Here is a 19,512-nt window from a genome sequence, read left to right as displayed (position 1 = left end):
ATTAAATGACAACTGCACAATACTGCGAGCCACCCTTCCCCTATTACCCTTGTCTTTTTCTCTACATCTTATTCTTTCATTCCTGACCATTTGCCTCTCTCCTACCTTAACCCTTTAGTTTACTTTCTTCCATTCATTCCTTTGCACTTTTTCTGAACTCTTTCATTTATAGCCTCATTTTAGTCTCATGGCTCTTCTGGGGTATTCTTTGCTAGGAGGGAAGCTCATTCAAGAGCAGTTGAGTGACAATGTTCAGCAACATCCAAGTTACTGCGAAGTCGAGACCTCCGAGCCAGTTTCCTGATGGGTCCAGCCTGGCCTCGTTCCCATGGAATGCAGGGCCTCCTTCTGCTAGTTGTCAGATAACCCTGGCTTTTTCTCAGAGCAGATGGTGTTTCTTCTTCAGTAGGTCACAGGTTGCCCCTTTTCTGCCCAGCTATTACTTGCACACTCTTGAGGTAGTTTTGTGCTGCAAAGATTTCCTCTCTCAGGGCCATAAATAATCAACAGCACAGCCTTTGACTTCTTCTTAGGAATAGCTTAACACGTTGAAGTATTTATCAAAGAAGGAGCTTAGGACAGGAATAAATTTCTATTCTTGAGTTCAAGATAACATTATATGATGTTGAGACTATAATTTCCCATATTTTTGTGCTTTTGAGAATCATGGATACTCAGGCTGTTTGCATTTTCTTTGATTGCAGACAGTATTTTTTGTGTTAGACTTGATCACTCACTGGATTTTAAACCTCAGCATCAATTTCCTGCTTGAGATAAAAAGATTTACAAATAGGACCCTAGGCTTATCAAGGGAACAAAGCCCCATAGAAATATAGGGGAGGGGTAATTTTATCACTAGTGATTGGTAATGAAGAAACTTTTCTTAAAAAATATTATTGTATTGATCACTTGATATTTACAGGGTTGTGAGTCTTGGCTGTGACCCTCAGAAAACTTGGTTTTAATATAGGAATGTTTGTCTGAACCAACATCATGTTTGCAGGATGCTTGCTTACTAATAGTTGAGCACGTACTTTGTGCCAAACAGCATACTCAGAATTTTCACACATGATCCCATTAACTCTTCCCATTGGCCTTTAATCATCTTAATTCATCCTTGAAAATGCCAAGGTGCAGAGAGATTAAACAACCTGGCATGGCCAAGAAAGGTAGAGTTGGGCCAGTGTGATTGGTGAGTCCATTCTATTAACTAACTGTGCTACCATATTGGAATGGAAGTATTGTTATCTGTTGGGCTTATCTTTATTACTTAAGTTTTTGGTCCCTAAAATTACAGGTTTTGATTAAGAAGGTGCCTTCTGATATAGTAAAAATGCAGTAAAACAAAAATGCAGTGAAGCAAGACTTGCCCAGCCTTGATCCCTTAACTTCTCTGGCTGTAGTTTTCTTCCAAGGGTGTGTTTGTACCGGCTACTGAGGGCATCTCCTTTGGTCAGGAGTTGCCCTTGGGTTTGAAAGAAGGCCGAGCCTCAGACTTTAGGGACCACCTTGAACCCAACAGATGGGTCTTAGCTGGGACCTCATGTGCTTCAGGTAACATGCCCCTTCCCATCCAGCCTAGTCACCTCTGTCTGCCTACTTATGTAGGGCCTGTACAGGTGGATCATTTTGGTAAATAACAGTGTGAAACCCCAAAGATCAATGTCTGTTGGCTTTTTAAACTGATTATTACTACTGAAGTGGTTGTTTTTAACAGTTTAGTTTTTGAGGCCATAATCAGCAGACATACTTTCCATCATAGAAACTTGATGAACTATGAATATGATAGAGAGGGTCTTAATGAACTTTGGGTATTTTTTTCTCTCCTTAGTGAACCTCAGGCAATGTGTTATGTTGAAACAGCTAATCTAGATGGAGAGACGAACCTTAAAATACGTCAGGTAAAGTCAACTTTCTACAGTTAGTGTTTTTCTGGAGACCCAGTTGCAAGTTTGGTCAGTATTTTTTCCAAGATAAGAAAATAATCTCCTACTAAAGGTCATGCCTTAACCCTACTGGAATCTACGGGATGACTATGCCTTTTATTGTGGAGGGAACTATTTGAGAATGATGCTAGAAGGAGAAAAGTTGGACTTCAACAAATATAGGTCACAAAGGGTATCTGGCCTTAAGTTGTACCTTCCTGAGCTCTATGCCTGTCCAAGTTGGAAGGTGGAGACGTGCTCAGCTGGCTGAACTGGGTGGTGAGGAGATGAGCATCTGCACTGGAGAGATTAGCAGATGAGCTGAGGTACCTACCCTGTATCATTGTTTTAATGGTGATTCTCATTCTAGAGAGTAGAAACTTAGATAGAAATTTTCTATGCCTTCAATAAAACTATTCTTATGTATTTTAATTGCAAAATAAAGAATAGTCTTTTTGCATAAATATAATATATAAAATTTGAAGCATTTGATGCTTAAGAATAATTTTCTGACACACAGAGTTGAATTTGGTAATTCTGCGCAAGTATCATTCTCTTACACCTTTGATTCAGACATTTTTTCCATTTGAAGAAGAGTTACTGTTAGATGGAGTAAAAAATTAAAGGGATACATTACTTTTATGACCAGTGTTAGAATACAGCTAATAAATTATGCTTTCTGTTAGGTATCTGAGTATGTTAACTATTGCTTGCACATGGATGTTTCTAGCACACGGGTGGAATACTAATTTTATGCTTCACTGAATTATTTTGAAGCCTTTACCTTAGATTGCTGTGGCAAATTTTTCTGGTAAAGTCAGTCTCAAGGGCTGACAGTTGATGTGTTAGCCCTGCAGATAATTCCATTTAGATGATTCATGATTTTCTTTGGATTAATGGTGGGGATGCTAAACATTGCCCCCAAACACAGAACATTGCTTTTTATTTTCTCTCTTGGTTTAACCTTTTAGGGTCTGAGCCTCACTGCTGACATGCAAACCAGGGATGTCCTGATGAAGTTATCTGGAACCATACAGTGTGAGGGGCCCAATCGCCACCTCTATGACTTCACTGGAAACTTGAACTTAGATGGAAAGAGGTAGTATCACTTTTCCGTTTCTTAGGTTTTCGTTTTTGTTTTTTTTTTAATGTGATTAAGATAGACTGGAGCTTTGGAAAATGTTTGCTTTCTAGTTTCATAGCATTTTAAAACAGCGAGATTTTTCATGTGACGCTTAGATGTGAGAACTAAGATTTCCTTGAAACACTACTTCAGTTTACACCTTCCCTTAATTACAAGGAAAGATTTTTGATTTTTAACAAGAATAGAGGTCTGAGAATCTCTAGTACAGCTCAAAATATGTAACCTGCTCTTTCTGTATATGTTACAGACCAGGGCAGAGAGATGGTTTTGGCTGCTTAAGAGAAGCAGGAGAGAGGGTCTGAGGTGTGTGAAAATAGAGTGGGAACTTATTACAGAAATATCTCATTTTTCTTGTCCGCATTGGTCTAAGTAGCATTCATTTGTTTTTAGAAACTGGAATGAGATGGATAATAATTTCTCTTCCTTTTGAATAGTATGTGCCCTGTGGTCTATATTCTGTCGTCTTTGTCCTCTTTGCATTTGTTTTATTGTTGGAGTCATCTTTCGTCACTGTGTTGGAATGCAGTATCCCATCATCCACCCTCTTTTTTTCTGCATTCTCTCACCAGTACCTCCCACAGGCCTTCAGGCCATCCAAGGCTGGGAAGGACCTGGTCATGGGGAGCGACCTCAGATGAATTTGACAACCAGAAGGATGTCTACTTTCTTGGCTTCCATTCTGTAGGCTCCCCATTTTGAATTTCTAACTTATCATTCAGGTTTTTATTTGAGTCATCCTTGGCAAAATTTGGTACCATAGGTTTATTGCTTTTATATTTCTCATAATAGTATATAAAATAAACTAGGTTTCCCCAATGGATAAGTGTCTCGTTGGTATTTTAGCAATTTTCCTTTTGGGTGTTGAATTTGTATCAGGGTTATAAGATACACAATTCCTTGGGAGTAGATGAGGCTCAAGCAGTTGAGCGTCCCCCTCTCACATGGGAGACCCTGTGTTGGTTCCTAGGGCCTCCTGAAAAAACAAACAACGAGCAAAACAAATGAAAAACCAACTCAGGGAAGCCCATGTAGCTCAGGGGTTGAGCATCGGCTTCCCACATACGAGGTCCAGGCTCAATCCCTGGCCCCCAGTACCTCAAAACAAAACAAAACCAAAAAAAAAAAAAAAAAATCAAAAACACAATACACAGTTCCTGCTAACATTTTATAGAATTTTTTTTCCTGTGGTGCAGTGGAGAAGATAAATCTTTTTTTTTTCTTTTTTTTTCTTTTAAGCCAAGGGTAACCTTTATTGCCCCTTGTTTCTCAGTGAAGAAGTTCAAATTTTACTGAAGGGAACATTGGACTTACTGTGGGGTTATGTTTGAGGGGAAAGCTCATCCTTTTTTGCCAGAATACCATTAAATATAAATGTTGTTTCTCATTTTTAGACCTGTTCCCCTTGGGCCTGACCAGATCTTATTAAGAGGCACACAGCTTAGAAATACTCAGTGGGTCTTTGGCATAGTTGTTTATACTGGACACGACACCAAGCTCATGCAGGTAAACATTTCTATGCCGAAAAACAATACCGATACTGATTTTAGTTTTGTTTTGTTTTTCCTCCCTGTTCTAATTGAGTAAAGGATGGAAAGTACAGATGTTGATGTTGTATTTTGGAAGTTTGAGTTTTTTTAAAATTTTTTTTATGATATTCAGTTTGGAAAGGAAGTACTTTTATTTTAGTTTCTTAGCTAGTTTCTTCTGGCTTTCTGTTGTCAGATATTTTTTTACCTCTTGCCTGAAATAGAAATGGTCTTTGTCTTCTGGTTTTAGGGGGACAGTCAGTTCTAACTTAAGGGGAATTAACTCTAACTTCTTGATATTTATCTCTACTTCTCCTTACAACATTAATTTGGATTTTACAATAAGCTGTCGTATTTAACTGAACTCTAGACAATTGAAAATCAGTTGTTTTTGAACTTGGAAATTAGTGTTTATTCTTCATATTACTAAAGAAAAATATTATGTTAAAATCATCTTGCTCTTTCTCCCTGTTAATGTTTCATTATTTATGAATTTACAGCTTAGGTTTCTAGTATGACATATTTTGTCAGACAACTTGTGAAATTCTACCTAAATCAGTGTCTCCATGAGTCATTTTGTACATTTCTTTCCTATTCTTTGACATTTTATTTTGCCCTTAATGAGCATTAGCTTTTCAGCCCTTTTGTATCCTTCTAAAGCACATTTTGGGCTATATTTGTAAATAAAAATTGGTGACCACTGTGCATCAAATCTTATCTAGGCCATATGGATGCAACCTGGAAGGAACCCAGTCTTGCCCTCAGGAGCAAGGTAGACTAAGAAAGTAATAAGGAATCGCAAAGTAGCGAAACAATTGTTGTAATTTATGTCCTTACAGAGTGTTATGGTGCATAGAGAAGGGTTATCTAACCCAGGTCTGGGGGTGTCAGTTGACTAGATACCAAGAATGATCCCTGGGCCAAAGTATGCTTTAGATCACAGGTTCGAGAAGGGAGACTGTTGTGTCGATCTCCATTTGAAGTATGGCTCTTTGAGGCCAAATGATAGTGTGATGAGTGAGTTACATGTTTTATAGAACAGGTGAACTGCTAGACATGATGGCTGCACTACTAAGGTAATAGGAAAGGGAGGCAAGGAGGATCAGAAGGGTTGAGAGACTCACTGAAGTTGAAGATTGTTGGGGTTCCCAAGTGAGAAGTTGATCAGAGTGTAGGATGCGTGTCTTTGAGTTTCTGGGGTAGAAAGTTTGTCGAGCCATGAGACCTGGGAGTAAACCAACTGTGGGAGTAGGACGCTGTTGAAGTTGAGAAGTAAAGAACTGAGAGGCTGAGCTCTCACTTGATGGGTGGTGCTGTGGATTTTGAAGAGAGGAGAGTGGCCAGGCTGGAGTGGAGGGGAAACCCTTGAGCTGAATGCTCAAGTCTTCAATGAGTTGAGGGGAGCAGTGGCGAGGTTGGCAGACTTGCTGGGGGAAAGGGGCAGAAGGCAATGTAGTCAAACGGCATGAATTTTAAAAGTGTGAGTTTGAAAAATTCTGTGGCATTAGAGGAATAGAGATTCAGAAGTATGACCAGGCCCTGAACATACATCCAGTGATACTACCAGGGATACAAGCTTTTGCCTTCTGCTTAAGGGCCTGCAGGGAGGAGCTGTCCATGGCTGGGAAGGCAGGGAGCAGAAGGAAAGCTCATCAAGGAGGGGGAGAACATGGTGGGGGGCGGGGGGCAAAGGTTTTGGTCCTGAAAGGTGGGTCTGAAGGCAGAGTGGAGTGGCTGTGGGAGAAGTGTGTCAGGGAGTCCATGGCAGTTAAACAATGACCACCACTCATTTTACTTAGGATTATATATTTAGTGGATCTGAGCTGTGCCTGACCTCCTGCTAGGTTCCCATCCATTCGTGAGTGCTGATCAGAATGTTTCAAGTTGATTGGTTCTGAGCAGCCTGTGTGGGAAGACTACCTTTGATGAATAGCTTAGTGCTTGGCCATCTTCTAAGTATCCACTGACTTCCCCTGTCCAGTGCCAGTAGCCACTACTTTATACTTCTGGAGCTTCACTAACCACAAGTCACTACTTCTGATTTTATGACAGAGTGACAAAGAAATCACCACTAGCTAGCTCAGATGTAGGCAGGACACCAAGACCAGTTTTCAGATTGTGCATATTAAACGTTTGATCACTCGCCAAGACTCCTTGGACCCTGGGTGATTTTTCAGTCTCTTATATTTTTCTAAATTATACATCAGCAGTATACCTTTACAGCTAAAGTAGAAGAGTTAATGAAATTAAACTTTAAAATGATCCCATCATCTCTTCTGTGAGCAAGATCTGCAACAGTTATTTCATGGAGTAACTGAGTGGCATGGGCTCACTTCCTTGCGCTTAGGTGTAATTCACCTCTTTGCAAGCTCACCACCTGTTGACAGCTTAAGTACAGAATAATGGAAAGCCCCAGAAACATCTGTGCTGAATTTTCTGTGCCTTTAGGGCTGAAACGAGTACAAATAATGAGCTTTCAAAAGAAACATAATTTAGCACATAGCTGGAAGCCATCCTGTTCCTGTAATAACGTTGTTCATCTGTACTTGTGCCACTTGACCACGAAGAAGACGTGTGATTGCTTTATGATGCTTATTCTACATTTTTTTCCAGACTGTCACCTCTATGGCTTCCAACCTTCAGCATTCCCTTCTTTCATACTTGGTCTAGTTTCACTGAGAAATTTCCCAGGATCTACTGTCTTGGTTTCCAAGGGCTGCTATAACAAATTATCACAAACTGGGTGGTTTAAAACTTTATGGTCTTGCAGTTCTGGAGGCCAGAAGTAAAAAATCAAGGTGTCAGCAGGGCTGCGCTCCCTCTGAACCCGGTGGGAGAATCTTTCCCTGTTTCTTTTCGCTGCTCGTGTTTGGTGGCAATCCTTGCTTCTCCTTGTCTTGTAGATGCATCACTCCAGTCTTTGCTTCCTCCGTTGTACTGTGTCTGTCTGTGTTTGTACCCACATTTCCTCCTCTTAGAAAGACACGTTCATATTGGACGAGGGTCCGCTCCAATCCAGTTTGGCCTTGCCTTAGTTTCCCTGCTGCTAAGCAGATACCATACAGTGGGTTGCCTTAAACAACAGGGATTTATTGGCCCGTGGTTTTGAGGCTAGAAGTCCAAACAGAGGCATTAGCAAGGTGATGTTTTCTTCCTGAAGACTGTGACATGTTGGGGCTGGCTGTGACTATGCTCATGTCCTTGACTTTTCCATCGCATTGTGGTATGCCTGGTGGAGCACGTGGCAGTGCCTTCCCCTTTCTTTTCTGGGTTCCCTTGGCTTCCAGTTTCTTCTTCACATGTCTTTCTCTTTTTGTCTCTTTCTATGTCTGAATTTTATTCTGCTTGTAAAGGACTCCAGTAATCCAGATTCCCATCCTGATTCAATTGGGCTGCACCTTAACTAAAAATAACATCTTCAAAATTCCTATTCACAATAGGTTCACAGCTACAGAAGTGGATTAAGATTATGTACATGTTTTATCTGGGCTACGTAATTGAATCTGCCACTGGTCTCACCTTAACTAATCACATCTTTAAAGACCCTCTTTCTGACTAAGAATGTGTTAGAAGTCTAAGACTGGGGATTAGGACTTGAACATATCTTTTCTGGGGAACACAGTTCAACCACAAGATCTACTATTTCTATTAGTTGATTTATGGGAAACAGATATCACATTTATTACAGCAAACACTTAGTGCCTTGCTTTGTGTTGTGCAATTCATGTGTATTACCTGATTTATTCCTGACAGGAGCCCTGTGGGGAAGGTACTATTATCACTCCCTTTTTCTAGATGATGAAACTGAGGAAATATAGAGTGTCTAAGTTACCCAGGATTATATACATACTAAGAGATAGAGTTGGATTTATTTGACATTTACATGGTATTTGGTTGGTGATAGTTCTGAATTTATAGACTGCCATTTGGATTCTAGAGGAATTTTGAAAATGTAAGTCTGTATGGGACAAGTAATTTAGAGAATGGCAAAACAAACAAACAAAAACAAGCAAACAAAACAAAACCAACTATAGATGAAGGAAAATGTTGCTGTGCCATTTAATCATCCAAAGGATTTAGCTCTTCAGAATCACCAGAATAGCAATTCCTGCCCCCAAGGACAACTTAGACAATAGTATTTCTGAATTTGGCAGTAGAATTCAGGTAACAATTTTCATGACCTTGCAGTATGAGTTTTTAAAAAAATGGATTTTAGGAATGAATTGCCTCTTGTTTTCATCTCAATTTTATTTTCACCTTGTGACTTTATTTATATTCTTACTTTTGGAGATGTTTTCCTGCTGACTCTTTTAATGACCAGGCAATTTGAGAATAGTGAAGAGAACTGAATTAAGTTTGGTGCACAGTACCATTTTCATGGTCAGTTAGTACCTTATGAATTTTAAAATCACCTGCTATATGCACGTCAATGCTGCCTCTAAAGAGGCAGGGTTCATGACTCATGGAATTACAGCTCTTGTGCCCTCCTCTTACTATTTCCTGGCTTCTGATTTAATCCAGATTCTGCTTACTTCCAGAAATGGATTATTGTAATTATTTCCTACCTGGCTTTTCCCTCCTCAGTGTCTGCTTCAACCATCTGCCACACTACTGTATTCATTTCCTATTGCCCAGTAACAAATTACTCCAAACCCAATGGCTTTAGAACACGAATGGATCGTCTTTCACTTGTGTAGGTCATAAATCTGGCCCTGGTCTCCTAAACTCAAGATGTTGGCAGAACTGCACCCCGTTCTGGAGGCTCCAGGGGAGAATCTGCTTCCTTGCGTTTTCCAACCTCTAGAAGCGCCTGTGTTCCTTGGCTTGTGGCCGTCTTCAAAGCCAGGAATGCTGTACCTCTCTGACTTTTTTTCATTAACCACATTTTCTTCTCTTAACACAGACAGGAAAGCTTTTCTTCCTTTAGGGGGACCATGTGATTAAATTGGGCCCACTCAAATAATCTAGGATAATCCCCTATCTCTAGGTCCTTAACTTAATCACACCTGCAAAGTCCCTTTTGCTCTGTAAGGTAACATATTCACAGAGTCTGGAGAGTAGGGTGTGGACATTTTGGGGGGCGGCATTGTTTTGCCCTCCCCAACAAACGTCAAAACACTTTTTAATAAAATGGCCATTCTAATGCATTGATGTCTTGTTCAAACAGTTCTATTGACTTTTCCACTCCTGAGATGATACAGGTCCAAGTTTTTAGCCTTTTGCGCAATGATCCTTGAATCTGGCTGTAATGAATTTTTCTGAACTTGCTTGCCAGCAGCGGCTTCTGCTCAAGTTGGGCTGATTCCCCTGTTGGCAGTGGCAAAGCAGGCCGTGAGCGTTTTGGGATGCAAAACTTGTGACAATGCCATGTCTCCTACCTCTCTCCTTTTTTGTGACCTCTTGTCCATATTCTCTTTATGATTCAGGACTTGGTTCCAGATTCTCCTGTTCCTGAGGTCTTTCCTGACTTTTCCTGATTATTTCTTGTTCACAGTTCTACAAATAAACTTTTTGTCCATCCACTTACTTTGACATCCATTGACGTTGTTATGCGTTATTGATATGTATGTGTTTGTGCATGTCCTCCTTTTCCAATTAAATGCTAAGCTGTGAGGGGAAGGCATGTACTTATTAATATTCCTTAATATATTTATTTAGAGCTATGTTGTTACTTAGAAGGTTCTCTCTACATTTTTATGGTATAAATTCTCTAAATTTCTTTTGATTTAGCAACATCCTGATTTCTTTTACTTTGTACTTAAAGGATTTGGGACCTGCTCAATTCTAAGATAATGAATATAGCTAATTTTCACCATAAGAAGTACAGTTTGTAGAATTGGAATGTGTTCTTTAAACCTATAGACGATGTCTTCTTCATTTCGAACCAGCTTGTAAGGGAGGCTTATTGTTTAGAAGCATGATATGCTTTTTCGTTTCATTGGTTACTTTGCAAAAAGAAAAGTCTTTTACCTTCAGTTGCTGAATTTTTTTTATCTCTGCTCCTTTTTTCCCCACCTCTTGACCCCAAACCTCTGACCCTTTTTGATTTTAAATGCTTCATACAGAATTCAACCAAAGCACCTCTCAAGAGATCAAATGTTGAAAAAGTGACCAACGTGCAGATCCTGGTGTTGTTTGGCATCCTCCTGGTCATGGCCTTGGTGAGCTCTGTGGGTGCCCTGTACTGGAACAGGTCTCATGGTGAAAAGAACTGGTACATCAAGAAGATGAGTAAGTGCTGGGCGGGTTTCTTACTAAAGTGGGACAAAACCATGCTTGCCAAGTCCTTCCAAGTATGATTTATATGTGGTAGCTGTGGCATTCTTTTCTTCTCTTTGTCTACTGAACACGTGGGCAGCCTCTGAAGAAAGGTTAATGATTAGGAGCCGTGCAATGATGGGCACATTGGGGGATTGTTTTATACCCAGATGATTATTTTTTTAAATTTTATTTTCCAGTTATTTTCTCACTGTTTTATATAATCTTGTCCTTTAAAGAGGCTAAAAGAAAAATGTAAAAATATATTTATAGAGTTTTTTTCCTCTTAGCCTACTTATTTACCATTTTCAGTACTCTTCATTTTTTTTGCCCCTGTGGATTTGAGTTTCCAACTGGTGCCATTTCCTTGCTCCATGTAGCTTCATTCTTTTCCCATGCCTCCGCTCTGTCATATATACTATATTTTACATGTTATAAATCCAACAATGTAATTTTATATTTACTGTTTTTTGCAGTTGTTTTTAAACCAGTAAGAGAAGAAAGGATAAAAACATAAAATCATACTGTCATTTATGATTACCGAGGTAGTTACTGTAGTTATTTGATTTTTATGTGCAGTTACTGACTTACATCACTTCCTTTCAACCTGAAGAACTTCCCTTAGTATTTCTTTTTTTTTTTTTTTTAAGATTTTTATTTATTTATTTAATTCCCCCCGCTCCGTTGTCTGTTCTTGGTGTCTATTTGCTGCGTCTTGTTTCTTTGTCCGCTTCTGTTGTCGTCAGCGGCACGGGAAGTGTGGGCGGCGCCATTCCTGGACAGGCTGCTCTTTCTTTTCACGCTGGGCGGCTTTCCTCACGGGTGCACTCCTTGCGCGTGGGGCTCCCCCACGCGGGGGACACCCTTGCGTGGCACGGCACTCCTTGCGCGCATCAGCGCTGCGCATGGCCAGCTCCACACGGGTCAAGGAGGCCCGGAGTTTGAACCGCGGACCTCCCATATGGTAGACGGACGCCCTAACCACTGGGCCAAAGTCCGTTTCCCCCTTAGTATTTCTTATAGTTCAGAGCAGCTAGCAACAAATTTTTTCACTTTTTATCTGAGAATGTTTTAATTTCTCCTTCATCTTTGAAGGATAATTTTAATTGGTATGGAATATTTGGTTGATATACTTTATTTTATTTTATTTTTTAGTACTTTGAATGCCATCCCACTGCCTTTTGGCCTCCATTGTTTCTGATAAGTTAACTGTTTATCTTATTTTGTTTCTCTTGTACATAAGTCATTTTTCCTCTTTTTGCTTCCAAGATTTTCTGATGGCCTTTGGCTTTCAATAGTTTTGAGTTTATCCACTTTGGAGTTAATCTAGCTTTTTGGGTATTTATTAAATTAATGTTGTTTATCAGAATTGGGAAGTTTTGGCTATTATCTCTTCAAATATTTTTTCTGTCCCTTTTTCTCCTTTTATTTTGGTACTTCCATTATGTTTATATTTTTGATTCTTGATGAGTCTTACGTGACTCTGAAGTTATATTAATTTTTCTGTATTCTTTTTTTCTGTGTTCTTCAATTGTATAATCTCTACTAGTCAGTCTTCATGTTTGCTGACTTTTTTTCTGCCAGCTCAAATCTACTGCTGATGCCCTCTAGTGATTTTTTTCTTCTCAGCTATTGTACTTTTCAGCTTGAGAATTTCCATTTAATTCTTCTTTATTTTTCTAATAATTTCTATCTTCTTATTTACATTCTCTATTTGACAAGTCATGGTCTTCATATGTTCCTTTAATTCTTTAAATAATAAATAGGTTTCCTTTAGTTCATTGGGATCTCTGGTTTTTGATAGTACCATGGGCATGTATTTTTCCATGCTCGCTCCAAATTATGTTAGATCCCTCAGGCTCTAGCCCATTCTGAGGTAGAATTTCGGCTTCATGGAGCTGGGGTGAGGCTTGGCGATAATAGTACCTGCCAGTACCTGTGGCATGCTCCATCTCACACCTAGAATAGAATTTCAGCAACATGGAACTAGTAGGGGTTCGTGGGTGGGGTAGAAACAGCCTCTGGCTCTAATGCCCAACCAGTTCCTCTGTTCTTACTGCGATTCAGTCGATTTTCTTGAATACATGCTTTTCACTTTTTTATCTGCCTTCTTATCAGTGTCCAGAGTCTTTAAATGATTATGTTGACAGGTTTATTCAGTTCTGTTGCTGCTAGTTTTGAGATAAGTTTTGCTGATCTCCTTACACAGCCTTCCAGAAAACAAATAACATTTAATGACAAAAATATTTAACAATAATTTGAATTTTAAAACTTTGGGATAGTTTCTTAGTGTTATTGATTTATTTTTCATATTACATTATTTTCTGGATAAACTGATCGAAACTTTTTTCCTGTTCTAATTATTTCAAACTCTCTTCTCAGCCCATGGGGACCCTTGTTACCAGTTTACAAATGTGAGAAATGAGCCTGGCACTTCAGTTGTTATCCGTTACTTTTCATTCTTAAAATGTAGATTTGGATCATGTTATGTTTCTAGCTTCAAATGTAAAGCCTGATAATTTTTGTACTGGACTTCAATATATCATGGTTGGGGTAAACATACACTATGGGGTAAACATAAACATACACTACTATCTTTGGATATAGAACTTGGGGAAACTGAATGGCATTTAAATTGCTTAGATAATGCCAGACCCCAGTACTAGCTGTACTCTTTGCAATGGTGGAACAATCTTCTGGACCATCTCTAATGCTTTCTGTTTTGTGAGTAATTTTGATCTTTATGGCAATGTCTGAATAGCTCTGGTGAAATCCATCATTTCACACTGTTCCCATTCTTAAGTTAGAGCTTCAGTTTCTATCCCATTCTCTCATTAGTCATCTCCACTTGATTTTTTTTTTTTTTTTTGGTACAAATGGCTAGAGATTCTCTTTTCTTCTTTCTTGCCCCTCTCCTTTTTCCTGGCTATGTACCATAACTTACAAGGGTTTCTTTGGCCTTGGATTTTGTGTGAATATGTGCTACCTTTTGAGACTAAGGATAACACCATACATAATGATATGAAGCTCTTTGGGCCAGTGTTCAGTCTTTGACATTTTTTATTTCTTAATATAAGATTGTTATTGGCAGCTAGAGATTAGTTTATAAGCAAATGTTACACCTCAGGGATATTTGTTAACTACTAGTATTTAGAGATCCTATTTAGTCAGTCTTTAATTAGATATTAATGGAACAGGATAGCAAAGTGATAGAAAGAAAAGCAGTCAGAAAAAATGGAAGACTTGATAGTGAGCAGAAAATGAAAGGATGGTGGAAAGTTATAATTACTCCTGAGTTTGTATCCATTCACCCTTGTTATCCTTTTCTGGAACCTTTTTCTTACATAACATCTACCCCCAGAAACCCTAAATCTGAATCAAGCCACCACCATTTGACTTAATTTTGGGAACAAATCTCAATAACTTGGTTTGGATCCATTACAAACCCTAGTCTCCAGTCCTACCCTTCTGCTGTCTTTATTCTGATTCCACTTCCCTTCAGAGGCATCTTTATGCTAGTCAAACCTTACTGCTGCTACTTTCCTCTTACCAAGTTAAGAAGATCTTAATAGTTTTCATTCAACCTCCTTTTGGATAGAACTTGCTTTTGACACCTTCAGACCTTGTACATCTTTCCCCTGTCCTGGTCTTCCCTTCTGCCCAAGCTGACTGTGCCGTGACTTTGAATTCAACCTCTTAGGGGTCTTGTTCCATCAAATCACTCCTCTCATCTCTAGTAAATATAGTCAAGACTTTTTGCCTTCCTCCCTCTCTTTGGCTGCTTCCCTTTTACACAGTCGTTTCCATCTTTCTTACTCATTGGAGTGTCCCAAATGTACTCATGCACTTGGTGAAGTTGTAGAGCCTCCTGACGACCATGTCAAATGCCCGTCCTCTTGTTTGCATGGTCTTTAGTTAGCTCTTTTTCCTCTGTCCTTCAGAACTTGACTCGAGCGTCTCTTCTTCTGGATGGCCTTCAGTGATTGTGCTTCCTTATTTAAAAACCTCCCCTCTGCATTCCTGCAGTGCCCTAAGAATTGCTCCTTCACAGCTGTGACCTGGTGCATGGTTACAGGGTGGGGCTTTCTTGTTGCTCCCCTCCCCGCCCCCCCCCAATTAGGAGCCAGCTCTTTGTTTGGTAGGTACTGTATCTTAATAGAACTTGTAGTCACAGTTCCTGACATATAGTAGGTGTTCAATTAACCATTTTAGCTTGAATCTAAATTTCTACATCAGCCAGATTTTTGTTGTGAACATATTTTAGAAAAAGCCCCAAATAACAAAGTAAAAAGAAAGTGAAAATAACTAAAGCTACACAGATATTCTGGTTTTCTTCCACAGACACAAGCTCGGATAATTTTGGATATAACCTGTTGACATTCATCATCTTGTACAACAATCTTATTCCCATTAGTCTGTTGGTGACTCTTGAGGTTGTGAAATATACACAAGCCCTTTTTATAAACTGGGTGAGTATTGAAGCAGAGTTGAAACCTTGAGCTATTGGAGGAATGTCAACTATTCTTTCCTATTATTCATTCAGAGTTGAGCCATCTAATTGAGGTCCCAGAAAAAGAAAAATAGAGTTAATTTGTGATTAGGTCTGTGGTTACACTGACCAAACAGGGAACTGGCATTGGCATATGTGTCAAATTTAGATCCACACATTATGAACGAGGGTGTCTCCAGTTGCTTAGGGGGTCCTCTAGCTGGGTTAGGTGATTTGGAAGGAGTTGGGGGTAAGTAAAATTTACAACATGTCATGCAGATGAGGAAAGTGTCAGTAGACTTGTGACAATGTAATTAAGTAAGTAAGAGGTCTGCCCCAGAGCCAGCTGGTGGTAACCAGTTACCAGACATCTCACCTTCCTGCTCTATGAAATGGGAAGGACTGAAGTACCTTCTCCTGGGGGGAGGTCTAGTGAAGAGTGAGTTAATGGAGGTAGACTGGTTAGCTGGAGCTTAACATCTGGTGAGCAGTGATGAAATGTCTGCAACTGCTGTTCATGTGTAACCATGAATGTGGTTATTGTGCCTGAAGAGTTAGTTGTATTTGAAAGTATTATTAAATGGAAAATTTTATTTGTTTTGACTTGCTTTTTGAGGCATGGCTATATCTACATAGCACTGGAGAAAAAGTCTCTTAGGTATGTCCACTTTAGTATTACTCATGTACCAAAACTCATTGTGATAGTAAACTTGAATTCCATTTTAAGGGTGAAATTGGGATTTTTAGATAGAACTTATTATATTACTACTATTATTTCTTGATTCAAACCCCAAATTTTCCAAGCTGAAGAGAAATGTCATGCTCTCAAGCTGTGGGTTTCAGCAACTGGTATTTGCAGATCTGGTGCTTTTGCGTGCATTCTGATTTGATCTTCAGAGCAGTCCTGTGAAAGAGGGGTTAACTGAGCTCAGAAGTTTCATGAAGTAATCATATGGAGACCACATCTGTATAAAATACCATGCTTTCACCTTGCATCACAATATTTTTTATAATAGCCACTATATTTTCACCCAAAAATAAAAAGGAGCATTCATATTAAAATGCAAGAGTTTTAAAGAGCCCTGATTTTAGCTTCTTTCCTGTGTTAATCTAAATGAAGGATGAATGGTATCTATCTTCTGAAATGTTCTCTCCCTTTCTCTCTTCCTCACCATCCTTCCTTCTTTCCCTCCTTCCCTCCTCCATCACTCTCTTTCTCTCTTCGACCCTCTGTCTCTCAGGACACAGATATGTATTACATAGGAAATGACACTCCTGCAATGGCCAGAACATCAAATCTTAATGAAGAACTTGGGCAGGTGAGTGCCTCTTGGGGACTTTTAACAACACTGGCATAGCTTGAGAGAACTGAGTGTTAGGTGAAGAACCATGGAGAGCTTTTGCAAAAATAGTTCTCCTTGAACCTGGTTATTACATCTGAACTTATATAGTATTTGAAAATATTATTAAGTGAAAAATAATATTTTGTTTTGACTTGATTTTCAAGGCACACATATATCTTATCATCTAGAAAGTACCTGCAAAAAACTGGATTGGATAATGGAGGAGAAAATGTCTAAAAGGACAAAATTGGGACATATGGAAAAAATTGAAATACAGACTGTATGCTTTATGTCAATGTTAAATTTCTTGAACGTAATAACTCTACTTAATGTGGTTACATCAGTGAACACCCTGTTCTCAGGAAATGTACAGGGAAGTAATATGTTCAAGGAGCATGATGTATCCAACCTACTCAGAAATGTTTAGAAAATAAATAGGTAGATAGATGGATAGATAGAATGATGTGACAAATGTGGAAAAATGTTAAAATTGGTGGATCTAGTTATCTGTGGAGTGGGGTGAGTGTGTGTGGTATGCTGGAGTTCTCTGTATGGGTTTTGTATTAATTTTGAAATAGTCCTGTGAGTTTGAAATTATTTCAAAGTAAATAAAGAAAAATTAGTACAGAGTATAATACAACATCATTTTGCACTCTTGATGGTTGTTTATCAGGAACAGGTTGCAGGAAAAATAGTGGCTAGGAGTCTCTGATACCAGGTACCCTACACCTGGAATGTTTATTTTGCAGAATATTAGGGTTTTACTATTAATGATGGTGATGAGAGAACAATCACTCATCTGTGGACTTGTGTGTTAAACATACAGAAAGTAACATTATTTAAAAGACTATTTTAAAAAGTGTTTTAAAACAATGAGTTTATGATGTAGAAGACTTCCTTATTCTCACTTCTCCTCAGATCAAATGATATTTTAAAAGATTTTTGCAGTAATTGTGTCAGCCTGTCTTGGTCAAGAGCACATATAGTTCTCTGGTCTTGGGCAGACTTTTAGATAAAGGGAAAGCAATTGATATATATATATATAATATTATATATATATATATTATCCTATAATTAATATGACATACTAGAATATAGACACAAAGATTCAAGGATGCAGGACTGTTGTTAACTTGCTGTATCACAACCCAATTAATTTAAAGTGGTATAAAATCAACTTGGGTGAAATACTCAGAAGATGCTAAAGAAATGACTGAAAATCAATAATTCCGATTTAGAAAAAATATTTAAAACTTAAATGGATAGGAATGACATCATCAACGTGGCAACATAAGACATCCCTGGAAAAATCCTCTCAGAAACAAAGACTAATACAAAGACAAATCCATTTGTGTGAACCTCTTGAGGACAATAGAGACTGAAGAAGGACTTCACAAATGCTGAATCAAAGAGAACGAATGAAAAAATCACCATTAAAAAAGTAGGAGATCTACGACCCAGGTCTGCCAGTCTGGACTAGCCCTTTCTACTCAGTTACACACAGCTTAAGAGTCACACAGAGGTAGCATGTCCTGAGTTCCTCCTGCTGTGGATGCAGACTATACAGCCACTCACAATAGTGAGTTAGAACCCACGCATATCCAGGCACAGGGCCCCAAGGCTGCAGAGACCCAGGGCAGAACACAAGTGGCAGACTAGTATGTGAATACAAAAGGACCCCCAGGAAATAAAAGAGACCATGGCAGGACTGTTGGCAAGAGGTGCACACACTCAACCCAACCTCTGATTGCTGGATCACCCAAATGAAAAAAAAAAGGACCTTCTTGGATTGACTTGACCCATCTGACCCCCCAGGGTTGGGATATCCTATTGGGGAAGTAACTGGAGGCAGAAAAGCTTAAGCAAAAAAATAAGTAAATAAAGGGAAACTGAATTGCTGTAAGGCAAGATGAGCCCCAAAACTGAAAAATATAATGAAAAGGGTCACTCTGTGAGAGAGAGATTAACTCATAGGAGCAGGGGAGAAATTCTGCACAAAAACAAACAGAACAGATCAAGATTCCCAGAGACAGAACAGAAGAAAGGAAGTTTTCTCCTGGAGATGAAACAATTACACATAAAAGGACAATCTTAAAAGTTGTCCACATGTCCAGGGCAAGAATCAGGAGCAGAAGACCTGAGAAAATCTGAATAAACAGGGACTACACTAAATTTCCAGTATGAGTTGGACTAATTGTCAAAGAAGAGCCTAGCCAATCTACAGTAAAACCCTAGTTAAGAGGGAGAAACTGAACTTCAGAGTTATACTTCAAAATAATCAGATGTTCAGACATCAACAAAAAAAAATTACAAGCCATACTAAGAAACAGGATGATGTGTCTCAGTCAAGGGAACAAATTAAAACTTCAGAGGAGACACATACTTTGGAACAACTAATCAAAGAATTTCAAACAAATTTTCTAAATCAGTTAAAGGAGATGAAGGAAATATGGTTAGAAATAAACTAATGGTGGATATAAAAGGACAAAGTGTGAGCAAAAAAAATTAGAAAGTTTAAAAAGAAACAATAGAAATTATGGGGAAGAAAGGAACAAAAATGGAGATTTAAAAATACACTAGAGGCATACAATAGCAGATTTGAACAGGCAGAAGAAAGAATCAGTGAATCAGAAGACAGGACAATTGAATCATACAGTCAGAAGAACAGACAAAAAAAGAATAGGAAAAATTGATCAGTGTCTAAGGGACTTAAGTGACTGCATGAAGCATACAAATGTAAGCATCATAGGAGTCCCAGAAGAAGAAGAGAAAACAGGCAGAAAGAATATTTGAGGAGATAATGGCCCCAAATTTCCCAGCTCTTATG

At 38.8% G+C, this 19,512-nt stretch overlaps 1 protein-coding gene across 3 annotated transcripts in view; it reads left to right on the top strand.

Moving 5' to 3' along the window:
* The window catches only part of LOC101445555 (phospholipid-transporting ATPase IB), a 675,309-nt gene that overhangs the window by 154,751 nt on the left and 501,046 nt on the right, over positions 1 to 19,512 (top strand). For all 3 annotated transcript variants that reach the window (XM_058277045.2, XM_071208176.1, XM_058277047.2), the window contains exons 8-13: positions 1,832 to 1,901; positions 2,897 to 3,024; positions 4,461 to 4,572; positions 10,661 to 10,826; positions 15,195 to 15,322; positions 16,584 to 16,661. In XM_058277045.2, the coding sequence (XP_058133028.1) occupies positions 1,832 to 1,901; positions 2,897 to 3,024; positions 4,461 to 4,572; positions 10,661 to 10,826; positions 15,195 to 15,322; positions 16,584 to 16,661 (682 nt within the window). The remainder of the gene's footprint in view (positions 1 to 1,831; positions 1,902 to 2,896; positions 3,025 to 4,460; positions 4,573 to 10,660; positions 10,827 to 15,194; positions 15,323 to 16,583; positions 16,662 to 19,512) is intronic.

The sequence above is a fragment of the Dasypus novemcinctus genome, chromosome 15, assembly GCF_030445035.2.
Source record: "Dasypus novemcinctus isolate mDasNov1 chromosome 15, mDasNov1.1.hap2, whole genome shotgun sequence".
NCBI classification, from domain to species: Eukaryota; Metazoa; Chordata; class Mammalia; order Cingulata; family Dasypodidae; genus Dasypus; species Dasypus novemcinctus.
The sequence above is the reverse complement of the archived record's forward strand: the minus strand, read 5'-3'. Positions and strand labels throughout refer to the sequence as shown.